Source organism: Sarcophilus harrisii, chromosome 2 (genome assembly GCF_902635505.1).
Source record: "Sarcophilus harrisii chromosome 2, mSarHar1.11, whole genome shotgun sequence".
NCBI lineage: Eukaryota > Metazoa > Chordata > Mammalia > Dasyuromorphia > Dasyuridae > Sarcophilus > Sarcophilus harrisii.
In genome coordinates this window covers 217,699,834-217,713,385 of record NC_045427.1, presented here as the reverse complement: position 1 = coordinate 217,713,385, position 13,552 = coordinate 217,699,834, and the positions used below count along the sequence as shown (strand labels likewise).

General features: G+C 38.8%; 1 protein-coding gene across 1 annotated transcript in view; it reads left to right on the top strand.

The window, feature by feature from the left end:
• CHRNA2 (cholinergic receptor nicotinic alpha 2 subunit) overlaps positions 1–13,152 on the top strand; it is a 39,247-nt gene extending 26,095 nt beyond the window's left edge. Inside the window, exons 2-7 of the mRNA XM_031951461.1 lie at positions 1,163–1,272; positions 4,026–4,177; positions 4,933–4,977; positions 6,550–6,659; positions 10,411–11,419; positions 12,735–13,152. Coding sequence (XP_031807321.1) covers positions 1,191–1,272; positions 4,026–4,177; positions 4,933–4,977; positions 6,550–6,659; positions 10,411–11,419; positions 12,735–12,860 — 1,524 coding nt within the window. The 5' untranslated portion in view covers positions 1,163–1,190 and the 3' untranslated portion in view covers positions 12,861–13,152. The remainder of the gene's footprint in view (positions 1–1,162; positions 1,273–4,025; positions 4,178–4,932; positions 4,978–6,549; positions 6,660–10,410; positions 11,420–12,734) is intronic.
• Positions 13,153–13,552: the final 400 nt, after the last annotated feature.

Here is a 13,552-nt window from a genome sequence, read left to right as displayed (position 1 = left end):
TAGCTGCCCCTAGAGAGTTCTAGATTCTCTCCCTTCATCCTTCCCCAACTTCCTTTGAGAAGGTACATGTGAAGTTACGAAAAAAAATTTCCATAAAAGTCATGTTGCAAAAAAAAAGTCTCCCCTCAAAAAAAAAAAAAAAATACCTTAAGAAAAAAAAAATAAAGTTGTATTTTTAAAAGTATGTTTCAATCAGTGCTCAAATCCAGTTAATTCTTTCTCTGAGTATGGATAGCATTTTTCATAAGTCCTTCAGAACAGTCTTTGATCACTGTATCATTGTATCAAAACTAGTCATCTCACAATGTTACTATTATTTATACTTGGTACATTACATTTTGTATGAATTCATAGAGAAGTTTCCAGATTTTTCTAGAGCATCTTGCTCATTATTTTCTGTAGAAAAGTAATATTCCATCATAACCACATACCACAATTTTTCAGCCATTCCCCTATTGATGGGCATCCCTTGAATTTCCAATTCTTTGCCCCAAGAAAAGAGCTGCTATAAATAATTTTGTACATACAGGTCTTTTTAACATACTCTTTAAAACAAACAAGTTGTATATAATAGATTCACAGTTCACATATAGTATTTTTATTATTCTTTTACATGGAAGCATTCGTGCTGCCAACTTTTTAATAAAAAAAAGAAAATTTGGACAAAAATAAGCTTGAAATTTTAAAATACCAAGTTTGAGGAGTTTGTATTTTATCCTAGATATAGTAGAGACCTGCAGAAGCTTTCTGCTTAGGGGAAATGACATAGTTAGAACTATAATTTAAAATATCAGTTTTGTCACTATTTGGAGAATGGGCTGGAGTAGGCAAGACTTGAGGCAGTATGACCAATTACAAAGTTATTGTAATAGTCAGAAAGAGATGATAAGGGTCTGAACTAGGGCAATGACTGTGGGACTAGATAGCAGATGATACAGTCAAGAGATGTTAGCTAAAATGTGGATTCTGGATTTTCCAGGAAGATCTTTTGGCCCTTCTGGAGAACTCCTGAGTCATCCCTAGCCTGACCCTCTGGATCTGCTGCAGAGACAGCCCTGCTCTGGAGAGTTTCTCAAAGACTACCCAGTAAAGTTAGACTCAAGCATAGGCCACCAGCAAAGACCTAGTCATCCAACAATTAATGTATTTTCTGATCTTCCAGAGAAACCAGCTCTCTGACCTTCCAAAGGATGGATCACTTCATCTTTAGACTCCCATCCATCACGAAACTTGTGCTCTGGTGTTTCCTTTTGACTTCCCATAGCTTGGCAGGTAAGTGGTCTTAATGAGCTTACATCTCAGAGACATGTATTCTATAATATAAAGTAAGCTGACTTCAGGGTCAGGAAGACTTGAATTAAAATTCCACTTACAACATAAATTACCTATGTGACCCTGGACAAACCAGGAACTTCACCTTTCACTGCTTCTAGAAAACTCTGAGAATAGAAGGTAGAGAATGGCTATCTATATACATTCTTTGATAGAGGAGTTTTCTCACTGAAAACTTACATGGAACACTGGGATTCAGGAGTTTCACATACCCATGAAATCATCAGTGTGAACAAACCAAATATACAGAGTTTTGTTTGTTTGTTTTCCCACCCTTCTCCCTGCAAGGATCTTGTGAAGTAGGTAGGGGACAAGAATTATAATCCCCATTTTACATTTGAGCAAACTAAGTCTCATTGAAGTTGGATGGTTTACCTGTGATCACTCTTCCAATTAGTATCTGAAGAAGGATTTGAAAATCAATTTCACTCTTCTCACTACTCTAGTATAACTTCCTTTACTTAACAAAATACTGAGATTTCCAGAAGCACAGTGTGGAATAGCTAAGAGCCACCCCTAAATACAGGATAGCTGGGGTCCAAGTCCTGTCTGTGATTCAGACTGATAAAGACATACTAGTCAAGTCGCTTAACCCTTCAGTGGTCCAGGCAATTGTTGGAGATTTAAATTTACAGTGTCTATCTCTCTGCATTGGTAGAGGTGCTAGGTCTTGAATAAAATTATTATTGCCAACCCCGGCTCCTTGCCATTAAGCCTGAGAGAATTAAAACTTCAAAGCTCTGGCCACTTTACATTTCATTATATCATAAATCTCCAGGTGGCTTATCTCAAATCCTTGCTGGGATAATCCCTCCTCTGTTTGAGTATTGCCCCTTGCCTTACTGTCTCCTGCCCTCGACCTTCTTATCTTGTCCACTCACCCAGTATCCTCACCCCTCTTACCCTTATCCTGTCAGGACTAAGTTATGATCCTTTCCTGGAACTATAGCTTGTCCACTCACTCAATGTCCTCTCCCCCTGCTTTTGTTTCCCCTATTGCTGGAGCCCTGTAAATTCTCCTGCATTAGTTGCTGGCTGCTGGATGTTTTGAGACAAGAGTCTCATGTAACTGGCTAGTCTCAGCTAGTCTAAATTGTCCACAATTAAAATATAAAAAACCAATAGCTTTCTTGACTCAGTTTCTCCAGCATTACAGAGGGAATTTCTTTGCTAGGAGTAATGAAATCACAGGTGTAGACAAAATGTGTGTGTGTGCATACTCACACACAGAGTCAAATATTTATCTCTCTAGAGCTACCTACAAAGATACAACCATAGTTATCAGTGTCAGATTTGTGCTGTGGCTAACTAGTAACCATCTGGAGGCTGACACTCCATAGAGGGTAAAGCATTTATCTTTGTTAAGGATCAATCAATCAGCAGCAACAATCTTTACAATGAGTACCCATTCACTTTGTGACTGGAAGAAAGTATCCTTTAGCTCAGTGCCTGGAGTTTTTGTTGTTGCTATTTTTCAGCTTCTTTCAGTTGTGTCCAATTCTCTGTGACTCTATTTGGGGTTTTCTTGGCAAAGTTACTGGAGTGGGTTGTCATTTCCTTCTTTAGCTCATTTTACAGATGAGGAAACTAGGGTAAAGACCAAAGCAAAGATCAAAATAACACAGCTAGCAAGAATCAGAACAAGATTTTAACTCAGGTCTTTTGCTTCTGGACCTAGTGCTCTATCCATTTGGCAGCTTAGCATATAGTAGGTGCTTAATAAATGCTTATTAACTGACAGTCTTTCTGAGCCTCTTTTTCATATCTCCAAAAGGAGACTTCTCAAAGTTGTTGAGAGACATAGACTTTGTTGAACTATAATGTGGCCTATAAATGTGAGCTATTTCCTTATCATTTACTCTTGAGAAACTTAATATATGCAAAATAATGATGATCCCAACTTAGATATTTAGGGCCTGAAAAAGTCAGTTTTTTTTTTAATATTTTAATAGACCTATGCCTAAGGGAGATAATTTTGAATGCTGCACGGAGAATGTACTCATGAGGGGAGAAGATGGAAGCAAGGAGACTAATTAGGAGATTGTTGCAAATAGTCCAGGGGAGAAATGAGAAGGAAAAAAAGGTCTAACATGGGGTCGTGGTCACATGAGAGGAGACTAAAAACAAGAGATATGGAGAACATAGAACCAACAAGATTTGGCAACCAATTAAATGTGGGGATGGGAGTCATTGTAAAGGAGAGGATAAGACAACTACAAAGGAATGGATTTGATTGAATAGAAGAATGGCGATGACTTCAACCTCTACAGGGAAGTTTGGAGGAAAAGCAAGTTTTTTAGGGGAAGAAATTAAATTCCATTTGATCATATGAGTTTATGGTGCTCATAAGTCATCGAGGAAGGGATATCCAATAAATAAGTAATGATGTGGAATCAAAATTGAGGAAAGAAATGAAAATCTAAAACTAAAAGTGACCTGGGCTAGGTAATACTTAAACCCATGGGAACATGTGATATTATTAAGTTGGAGAAGAAAAGAAGATCCTGGGGAAGCTCTAAGGTATACTTATCATAAGTCCACAGTGCTGGAGAACGTGGATGCTGAACTAGAGAGACAGTGTAGAAGAAAGGAAAACCCTTAAGATCTAAGATTTCCTTTGTAAAATTAAGGAGTTAAACTATTAAAGTTTCTTCCAGCTCTAAGTCTGTGCTTTTCTCTCCCTTCCCTTATAGCTCCAGGAAAGCATAGCTACCATTCTCCTGCTGAAGACCGCCTCTTCAAACACCTCTTTAAGGGTTACAATCGCTGGTCCCGCCCAGTTCGGAACACTTCTGATGTGGTGATCATCCGCTTTGGGCTCTCTATTGCCCAGCTCATTGATGTCGTGAGTCTCCTATCACAACATGGGACTCTCTTGCCCAGCCTTAAATTCTCTGCTCTTACCCATATAGTTCTTCCTCTTCTATTCTGGCTTTTTTCTTTTCAGTTCTTCCCATACTCATTCAACCTAGACCCTACTCCAATTCTATCCACTGGCAACCAACTTTACAACTCAGTGTCACTAGCTTGGATTCCTTTCCCCTAAAAATGTAACAGCATGTTGAGAAATAATCTCTTTTCTTTCTTTTTTTTTTTGTTTTATTGCTGTAGTTAGCATTTCTACAATGTTGGACTTTTTATTATATTGGTTAATTTTGTTAAATTGTTTTTCTCTTTTTTAATTCTTTATTATAAAGTGGAATCTCTGGATGGGGAAGAAGGTCATGGATAAACTGTGGCATATAGATGATATAAAAAACATAAATATTTTTTTTTACAAGATGTAATACATGGAAACATACTTTAGGAAGGTAAATAAGGTGGACATGGTCATATGAATGAGGAAGAAACCTAAATACAAATGGCATAGAAGTCTGTCATACCTCATTGCATCCACTCCTGTTGGATGTACTCATTAAGAGAATAGAAAACATTGCCATTGTGTTCACAGGAGATATGAAGAATTAGCAGGGTAACTGAGAAGTATTGCTTAGGTTGAGGGTGAGGGAATCTCTTATTAGCACTTGTCCTCCTTTCCTTAATTTGGTTCACTCACTTCACACTGAATAAGCTCTCTTGTTTCTTCTCACCTAAAACTAGGACGAGAAGAATCAGATGATGACGACCAATGTCTGGCTGAAACAGGTGAGAATCTGTCCTTTGCAGAGGTCAGTTTATCCTCGCTAAGGAAGAAACCCAAAAGAAAGAGCCAGGAATCCCCAAGCAAAGCTTTTGGAGTTCTCAAGAATCTCATGGACAGTCATCATGCAGGCCTATCCTTATTTTTCAATTCATTTCAAAAGCATTTATTAACCTACAATAAGAGAGTCTGAGGCAGAAGTCTGAGTCAATAGCATTGTATTAAAGAGTCCATAGTCTCCTCTAATTAAGTGGACTTCAGATATTCCATATGATCTGAGATGTCACCTCCTTCTAAGGACCTATTTTTATAGGACTAGATGTCCAGTCATTCCAGAACAGCTATACCAAATACAGAATAATTCTGTTGATTGACATGTGATACAAAAACTAAAGAAAGCTGTCTGTCAGCAGGGTGACAAGTTGGGGTGAAGCAAGGAATATCTCCATATAAGATGGATAGGCTTCTACTTACCTTGGGCAGGAGAAAATAGTAAAAGCTGTCATAGTCCTTGACTTAAGTGGTCATAAGGATGGTCATCTGCTCCTATTGATCAAGTGACTGGTCCAGAGATACAAAAATATTTTGGGGAACTTTCCATGTAATTGTGGCCCCTGCCATGCTGGGTTTGATCACCATAACAAGGCAAATTGGCTTTTAGCTAATTTCCTATATAGTTAAGGTGTGAACTTAGAATCTGCAGCTCATAGCTCTGGGGCCTTATATACAGAACTTTGTTATGATTCTATTAATTAATTAATATTGATCAGAATAGAATTGGGGTCCAAATGAATTATTTCTCTATGTAAAATCAATAATTTTCTTTGAGATTTTATTTGTGAATAAGGTGGTATTCTTTCCTTTTCTTGTGCTTTGATCATCCCTGACTTTAAAACCTTTATTATCTGTATTTCTTCTTTTCCCTTATTTCTTTGATCTTAGTTCATTAATTGGGACTTTGTTTTGGGACCAGGTTTTATAAACTTCTGGAAGAAATAGTGAGGCTTGCTTTGATATTGATATATTATTTGGGGTATGGATTATGGATGCTGTGTCTTTCAAGGACCTCAGTGCTTGGCATTAGGAAGTCTACATAACAGATAGGAGATAGGTCTGCACAGAGTAGAATACTTGGGGTGGCCTGCATCAGAGTGGGCTGATCCTTTGAGAGCCATGATTGATGACATTTTGATCCAAATTCCCTAATCCCAGTCTAAGCAATGTGGCCTAGGCCTCTCCTTTCCATGCTAGAAAACTGCTATACACCATGTTCCTTGAACAGACTGCTCTATTCTGGCTTGGAGGCCTTCCTTAGGAAGTTTTTTTATGTTTCTTTATGCAGACATGGGCAGACAAAATGCAGTTCACTGTAATTTCTCTTTGGATTTCTTGCATTTCTCTGTCTAGTACTCCTTTTATTTATCCATGTGGAAATAGTTGTGAGAAAGCTGGTCTTCTTCCACTTACTCAGATGTTTTGCATCTTCAGGGTGTACCACAGTATGTGGCACATAGTAGGTGCTTAATAAATGTTTATTAAATTAAATTGAACTGCACCTTCCTTTCCTTCTTGCTTAGGAGTGGAGTGATTACAAGCTGCGCTGGAACCCAACTGATTATGGCAACATCACATCGATCCGGGTCCCTTCAGAGATGATCTGGATTCCTGACATTGTTCTCTACAACAAGTAGGCAGCCCTTCCTTTTTAGCCAAAATCAGGATTTGTTGTTTAAGTTTTGCCCTATTGAATTTGAGAGGGCTTAGTGCATGCAATAGCTGCAACTAGAGCTGCTGCTATTTATGGTTTGTCTCCCCAATTATATTGCCTTGACGGCAGCCTTTTTCATCTTTGCATCTCCCTTAAGTGCATAACAGTGGGCTAGTATATAGTAGATGTCCAGGAAGCACTTGTTGTTGTTGTTGATGATGATGATGATGATGATCTTAGCCATCAAATAAAGAAAATGAGGGACCAGTCCAACCACTTGTGAGTTATTTTATTCCTTGTAGCTCTGTAGTCCCTCTGGGCTTTTCTCTATTCCTAATCCCAGAATCAGAGCAAGAGGGAGAAGGAAGAAGATGTGTCTATGGCAGCAGATCTGACTTCCTTAGAGCCCTAAAGAAACATTAGGGTCACCTATGAGAGCTACATCTTGTTCATTGCACTTTGACTTTAAATGTGTCCTGTTTAAGTGAGGTTGGGGAAGAGGCAGAGGTAACAGGAAGAAAAGAAGCAAAACTTTACATCTAAAATCCTTTTAGATTTTTTGGATAATTTTGGAAGAATCCTTTTTTTCCAATGCTAGACTAAATTTATTGTATTTTAGCTTTAGAGGTAGAAGGTACCCTAGACTCCAGCCTTTTTCTTCCACTCCTCTAAATCCCAAAGATGTGGTAAGAGCAGCTAGGTAGTACAATGGATAGAGCTCAGGGCTGGCAATCGGGAGAATCTGAGTTCAAATTTGATCTTAGACACTTACTAGTTGCATGACCCAACTCTTCTATTTAACCTCTTTCTTTATCTGTAAAATTAACTGGAGAAGAAAATGGCAAACCACTCCAGTATCTTTGCCAAGAAAACCCCAAATGAGATCACAAAGAGCTGAATGTGAGTGAATTCAGGAACTCTGGCATTCAGTGGCAGAGCTGAAATTCTTAGTTCCTCTGACACTAAAGCCAACAATCATTCCATTACACTAAACAGTCTCTATTACTGTATAAAGTTTCAAATCCTTAATCGCATTTTAGATTTATGTGTCCGAATTTCCAGTATTAATCCAAAGGAAACTATACTTTTTTCCCTTCCCCTGTTTATAATTATATTAACAGTAGTTGATATTATATTAGGCTTTAAGGTTTTTCAAATAACTTCATAAACAGTAGTTCACCTAATCTTCTCAATAGCCCTTGGAGATAGTTGGCATTATTATTCTCATTCTACAGATGGGAGACTGAGAGAGATGAATCTCTCAGAATCCCACAACTAAGTGTCTGAGGCAAGGTTTTCTAAGACCAGCGTCCTAAACACTAAGTCTTCTATGTTTATTTCCTATATATTTCTTGGACCATCATAGTCAAAGAATAATTTCTCTAGTGACCAAATTGTTGGAGCTTTCTACTGTAAGAGTCCCTGGGCAGTGCTTGGTGTGTTTCTGGTCTTTCCTTAAAGCCTTTCCACAAAGGAAGACCCTTCTATAGTTGTGACTTTGTTGACATAACCTTAGAGATGTCCAAGCTACAAGGAGGCATTGAAAGGACTATCTCTTTTTACAGTTAGATACTTAGCAAAGTTAGCAAAAAAAATCTGGTTTTGTGCTGCCATCTAGTGATATGTATGTATAATTGTTCATCTTTAAGCTCATTTCCATGGCTTCTGGAAGGGTCATGTAAAGGCGGGGAATCTCTCCCAGGCACTCTTGAACCTATTAACTTTGGAAGAGTGGGCACCCTGATGTATGTTATCTCTGACACATTACTTATGTCTATCTGGCCAAGCAAACTTTCCTCTCTTCCTAACTTTCCTGTGACTGTGGAGATCTCCAATATCTTTCTAGTCCCCCAGGCTGACAACATATGAATGTTCCTTGACTCCTCATTCTCTCACATCACCAGCGCCATCCAATATGCCACTAAATCCTATTGTTTTTACTTTCCTACCATCTTATATATTTCCTTTTCTGGGGACTTTGCCACCACCCTGGTACAATCACTCATCATCTCACAGCTAGACCATTTCAGTAGCCTGCTGGTAGCTCTGCCAGTCTTAAGTCTCTTATCTTCCATTCAGCCATTGTGATTTTTCCTAAATTACATATCCTGCCTTACACCCATTTGATAAAATCCAATGATCTCCTATTACTTACAGGATCAAATATAAAATCCTTTGACCTTTTTAGTCTTCTTACATCTTGTTGTTGAATTGTCTCATTGTGTTCAACTCTTCACAATCCCGTTTAGAGTTTTCTTGGTAAAGATACTGGAGTGGTTTGTCATTTCTTTCTCTAGCTCATTTTACAGATGAGGAAACTGAAGTTTGGATTTGAACTCAGCCCTTTCTGACCCCCAGCCTATATGCTATCCTCTGAGCCACCTAGCTGCCCCTACATTTAATTCTCCTCCATATATTCTTACACTAAGTCACAATGATGTCTACATAAAGACAACCCCATTTTCACTTGCTTCGCCCCCTCCCCATGCCAGGAATTCTCTCTGTTCAGTCTCTTCCTCCTGGCTTTCCTGGCTTGCTTCTACTTTCTGCAAGAAGCCTTTGTGGTTCTCCTCAATAATAGTACCTTCTCTCTGATGATTGTTTCTGATTAATCCTGTACAAATTTTGTTAGTATGGAGTTGTTTGCGATTGTATCCCCTTTAGACATGAGCTCCTTGAGGTCAGGAACTGTGTTTTGTTTTTGGTTTTTTGCCTTTCTTTGTATCTCTAACACTTGATACAGTGCTTGACACTTAGGTGTTTAATAAATGCTCTGCTGACTTGACTTGATTCTATAAAGTGGGTAATGAGAGCTTTTGTCAAGAGTTGAGTTTGGCATTTTCTCCCAATATTAAATGGTTCCTAGATTCCTCTAAGGAGAAAAATCCTTCTCTAGGATCTAATCCAGGGCACTTCTACCTTTTTCCCAGACACCTCCTTTCAAAATCTTGGAGTCATCCTTTTCTCTTCCCTTATCTTATCCGCTACATTCAGTCTATCACCAAGGTTTATTGGTTCCTTATTCTGTGTTTCTTGAATTTCTTTCTCACTTTCTATTCCTGTTGCCTCAGGACCTCAAAGCAGCACTATTATGTTACTTCCCAACTACTCTGCTTGCTCCTCAAACTATTTCTCTCCCTTCCAATGTCCTCCTACATATCCTTGCAGATGAATTTTGAAACATGATTTGATTCATGTTACTCCATTAATGACTCCTAACAAATAAAGTCTAAGTTCCTCAAAGTTCTCTGCAATTTATTCCTAACTTGTCTTTCCCACCTGACTTTATGATGTTTCCCTTCATACTCTGTTTTCCATATATCAGCCAATCTAGACTACTTTCTAGTTTCTAAACATTTGTTGTTGTCCTGGACCTGTGATGGACAAGGAACTTCTGGAGAAGTGCCCTCTCTTAATGACCTACATAGGTAGAACTTAAGTGATCTGCACAGCTTCACAGAACCCAGAGGTTTTAGAAGAAGGACTTGAAACTAAGTCCCCTTGGTGTCAAGGACAATTCTCTATTCCATCACCTGCCTCTTTCTGAGTATAGAAATGGCAAATCCTTATATAAATTTAAACACAAATTAAAGATTGGGGGCTAGGCATTCTTAATTGTTTACAGAAAACTCCAAATGCATAGCCAGAAAGAACTTTAACCTCTTCCCCTACCCTATTCAGATATTCCAAAACAAGACTGGTTTTCTAATCCTTACTCCTTTTTTTTCAGTGCTGATGGGGAGTTTGCAGTGACTCACATGACTAAGGCTCACCTGTTCTTCACAGGCACAATAAAGTGGGCACCCCCAGCAATCTATAAGAGCTCCTGCAGCATTGATGTGACTTTCTTCCCCTTTGACCAGCAGAACTGCAAGATGAAATTTGGTTCCTGGACCTATGACAAGGCCAAGATTGACCTTGAACAGATGGAACAGATGGTAGACCTGAAGGACTACTGGGAGAGTGGGGAGTGGGCCATCATCAATGCCGTGGGCACCTACAACACTAAGAAGTATGATTGCTGTGTAGAGATCTACCCTGACATCACCTATTTCTTCATTATCCGGAGGCTGCCTCTCTTCTATACCATTAATCTCATCATCCCTTGTCTCCTCATCTCCTGCCTCACTGTCCTGGTGTTCTACCTGCCGTCAGACTGTGGTGAGAAGATCACCCTCTGCATCTCAGTCCTATTGTCCCTCACTGTCTTCTTGCTTCTCATCACTGAAATCATTCCCTCCACTTCCCTGGTCATTCCACTCATTGGTGAATACCTTCTCTTCACCATGATCTTTGTCACGCTCTCTATTGTCATCACAGTCTTTGTCCTCAATGTCCACCACCGCTCTCCAGGAACTCACATCATGCCCCATTGGGTGAGGGTTGCCTTTCTGGGCTGTATACCCCGATGGCTTTGGATGAATCGGCCCCCTCCTGTCCTGGAGCCCCATCAGCACTCTGGCCAAAAGCTCAGTACCATTCATTGGTTGGAGACCAATATAGATGAGGAGGAGAAAGAAGGTGGAGTGGAGGAAGAAAGCTGGGAATTTTCTACCCATTCATCACCAATAATAAATACTCTCTCTTGTCACTGTGGCCATTACCATGGCCCCCCATGTTCCAAGGCAGGGACTCAGTTACCAGAGCCTGGATTCCTTCTGCCCCAAAGCATCCAAAAAGCCCTGGAAGGTGTGCACTATATTGCTGATCATTTAAGGACAGAAGATGCTGATTTTTCGGTGAGTTGGGAATAGGAGAAAAGCAAGGTGCCACCAGGTCAGATTTCATAGTTTTTTAGACCTAGAACTGAAAGAGACCTTGGAAGCCAAGTTAGAAGCATCTATTTTATAGATGAGCAAATGAAGCCTCGAGAAATGTAAATGATTTGTGCAAGATCCTATAGATAAGTGGCACAAACTGGATTACAACCCAGATTCCCATAACTCCAAGTTTAGCATTCCAAACTCAGAACTCTTTTCATTACACCATGTTGCTTTCAAAGACACTATCAGTCAAGGGTATTGGTATTATCATTCTCAGTCTTCTTCTTTGGGGTCCACTTCTGCACTCAGTCACACACAACCTTATTGTGAACTATTTTATGTCCTTTTTCTTCAACTATGTTGTAAGTTTCCAAAAGATAGGGACCATAGGGACCATACATTTTTCATATACTTATTGGAATCAGATGTAGTGTCACACGATATCAGGTACTAGACAAATATTTGTGGAATGATTGAAACAATCAGTAGTTTCATCATAGAGCTATCTAAACACAGATTTAAAAAAAACACACAACAGAACAGTCCAATGGCAATAAAACCACTTTGTAAAGGTGTGATATGATATTTCCACTATTTATGAGAATGAAGGAGGCTCAGTTTTATGTACTGTTATTGAAAACTTGCTTCCATATACTAGATTATAGCTAGATTTCCTTCACCTTGACATCTGCACCCGACAATGTTGATGATTCTAGATGACACTGAAATATCCTTGGAGAAAGCTGTACTTTATCTCATCTAAAACTTAAAATCATAAACATAGAATTTTGAAGTTGGGATTGTAAAGCCTTTAGGACAGGGGTTCTTAACTGGGAGCTCAGGAACTTATTTGGAATGTTTTGGTAATTGTATTTCAATATAATTGGCTTCTTCTATAATATGTATTTTACGCTTTTCTGAGAAGGGTCCATTGCCTTCACCAGACTGTCAAAGGTTTGCATGACTAAAGCAGTTAAGAACTCCTTATGTAGGAAGCAGTGGGGATGGAATATGATGAGATGTTTGTGGAAAAAAAATAAGGGATTGATTATAGAGATTATTAAACTGTTTAGACCTTGATATAGTTACTGAAGGTTCTTTGAAACAAAGAACCCTTGAAACACTTCTTTCACTAGTTGTTATCCTTTCTAAGGCCCTAATATGATAGGCACTCACCTAGGCTATGACCAAGATGAACCTTTTACTCTTATTTTCCTTTGAGGAAACATTCACATGCTATCTTTAATCTAGTTTTCTGCCCTTTTCAAGATGCATTGTTTTTCTGCCATAGGTGAAGGAAGACTGGAAGTATGTTGCCATGGTAATTGACCGGATATTCCTCTGGATGTTTATTATTGTCTGCTTCCTTGGGACCATTGGCCTCTTTCTTCCTCCACTTGTAGCTGGCATGATCTAAAAGCACAAGCTCTGATCCAAGGGTGACATTTCTGATGTCTGGTAGCTTCTCTGAACTACAACTATATTTGCATTTTTATTAAGACATTGGGGGAAACAGGAGGTACTAATTCAGCCAGTCATTTGAGAGTTGGTATGAGGATATTAATTATTTCGTTGTGGGATTATTAAACTAAACCATGCTAGGACTTATCTTCCATGAAACTATTGATTGATATATTGATCAAATATTGAGTACTTATTGCAAACAAAGCATTATCCTAGATATCAGTGAGAACATCAAAAAAATGTAATCCCTGCTCTCCAGGAATTTACACTCTAGTGGAGGAGAGACAATATACAAAAAACAGTTAAGATACAATACAAAGAGTTGATTGGATTGAGAATGAGATCAACTTCAAGTTCTATGGCAATGAAAGGGGTGGGAGACTGTAAATATAAGCTGGGAGGAGAAGACAAAAGTTTGAAAAATAGAGATGTTTTGGGCAAGTAGAAGGGAATTCTAGGACTATTGGTGTGAGGGAAAATAGAAATGAACTGAGATTCATTGTGGAAACAAGCATGGACTAGAGGATGATAGATTTATACCTACCTTGTACATCTTCATATTATACATGAGGAAACTGAGTCCTACAGAGGTTGTGACCTGTCCAAAGTCATAAAGATATTAAGTTACCAAGTCAAGGTTTGAAT